Below are 635 nucleotides of genomic sequence, written 5' to 3' on the forward strand. Positions count from 1 at the left end.
CTGCCTGGTCTTGCGCCATTTTCACAATTGTCGTTATGTTTGAGTCCATTGTTGCTGCCACTATGTCAATGTTTTCTTAGGCAGGACATAATAAACAAAACACAACCATACCTTGCAAAACTCTCTTTGTCTTCACGGTTAAGTTCTCTAAGACCGTCATTTATGCGTTCCTGCTCCATAGCACACTCTTCCTGCTCTTTGGCTTTTCGTTGCACTAAGGAAGGCAAAAATGATTATCTACCAAATATTCTCAATATTTTAATGGGTTTTTCTTACACAAGACTAGCTGACGTCCTTCTGAGCATCAAAGTCATACAGCCTTCATAAACGCAGGGTTTAGGATCACTGAGCTGAATCTTAGATTAGTTGCATTGTTGTTGTTAAGTGCGGTCAAGTCAGTTCTAACTCCTAGCAGCCCTGTATAGGATTTCCAAGGAGCGGGTGGTGGGTGTAAACTTCTGATCTTATGGTTAGCAGTCCAGTGTTTATCCTACATGGCCATACCAGGGCTCCAGATTAGTTGGGTATTGTTGTTAAGTGCTTTCAAGTTAGTTCTGATTCACAACGACCCTGTATAGGGTTTCTCCAGAACAGTTTGGTGGGTTTGAACTGCTGACCTTGTGGTTCACAGTCCA

The 635-nt window shown here is 42.4% G+C and overlaps 1 protein-coding gene across 1 annotated transcript in view; it reads right to left on the minus strand.

The window, feature by feature from the left end:
• Nucleotides 1–635, minus strand: part of CCDC11 (coiled-coil domain containing 11) — a 50,349-nt gene that overhangs the window by 3,347 nt on the left and 46,367 nt on the right. Inside the window, exon 7 of the mRNA XM_006837558.1 lies at nucleotides 112–214. Coding sequence (XP_006837621.1) covers nucleotides 112–214 — 103 coding nt within the window. The remainder of the gene's footprint in view (nucleotides 1–111; nucleotides 215–635) is intronic.

This window comes from Chrysochloris asiatica, unplaced genomic scaffold (genome assembly GCF_000296735.1).
Source record: "Chrysochloris asiatica unplaced genomic scaffold, ChrAsi1.0 scaffold00021, whole genome shotgun sequence".
Lineage (NCBI taxonomy): Eukaryota > Metazoa > Chordata > Mammalia > Afrosoricida > Chrysochloridae > Chrysochloris > Chrysochloris asiatica.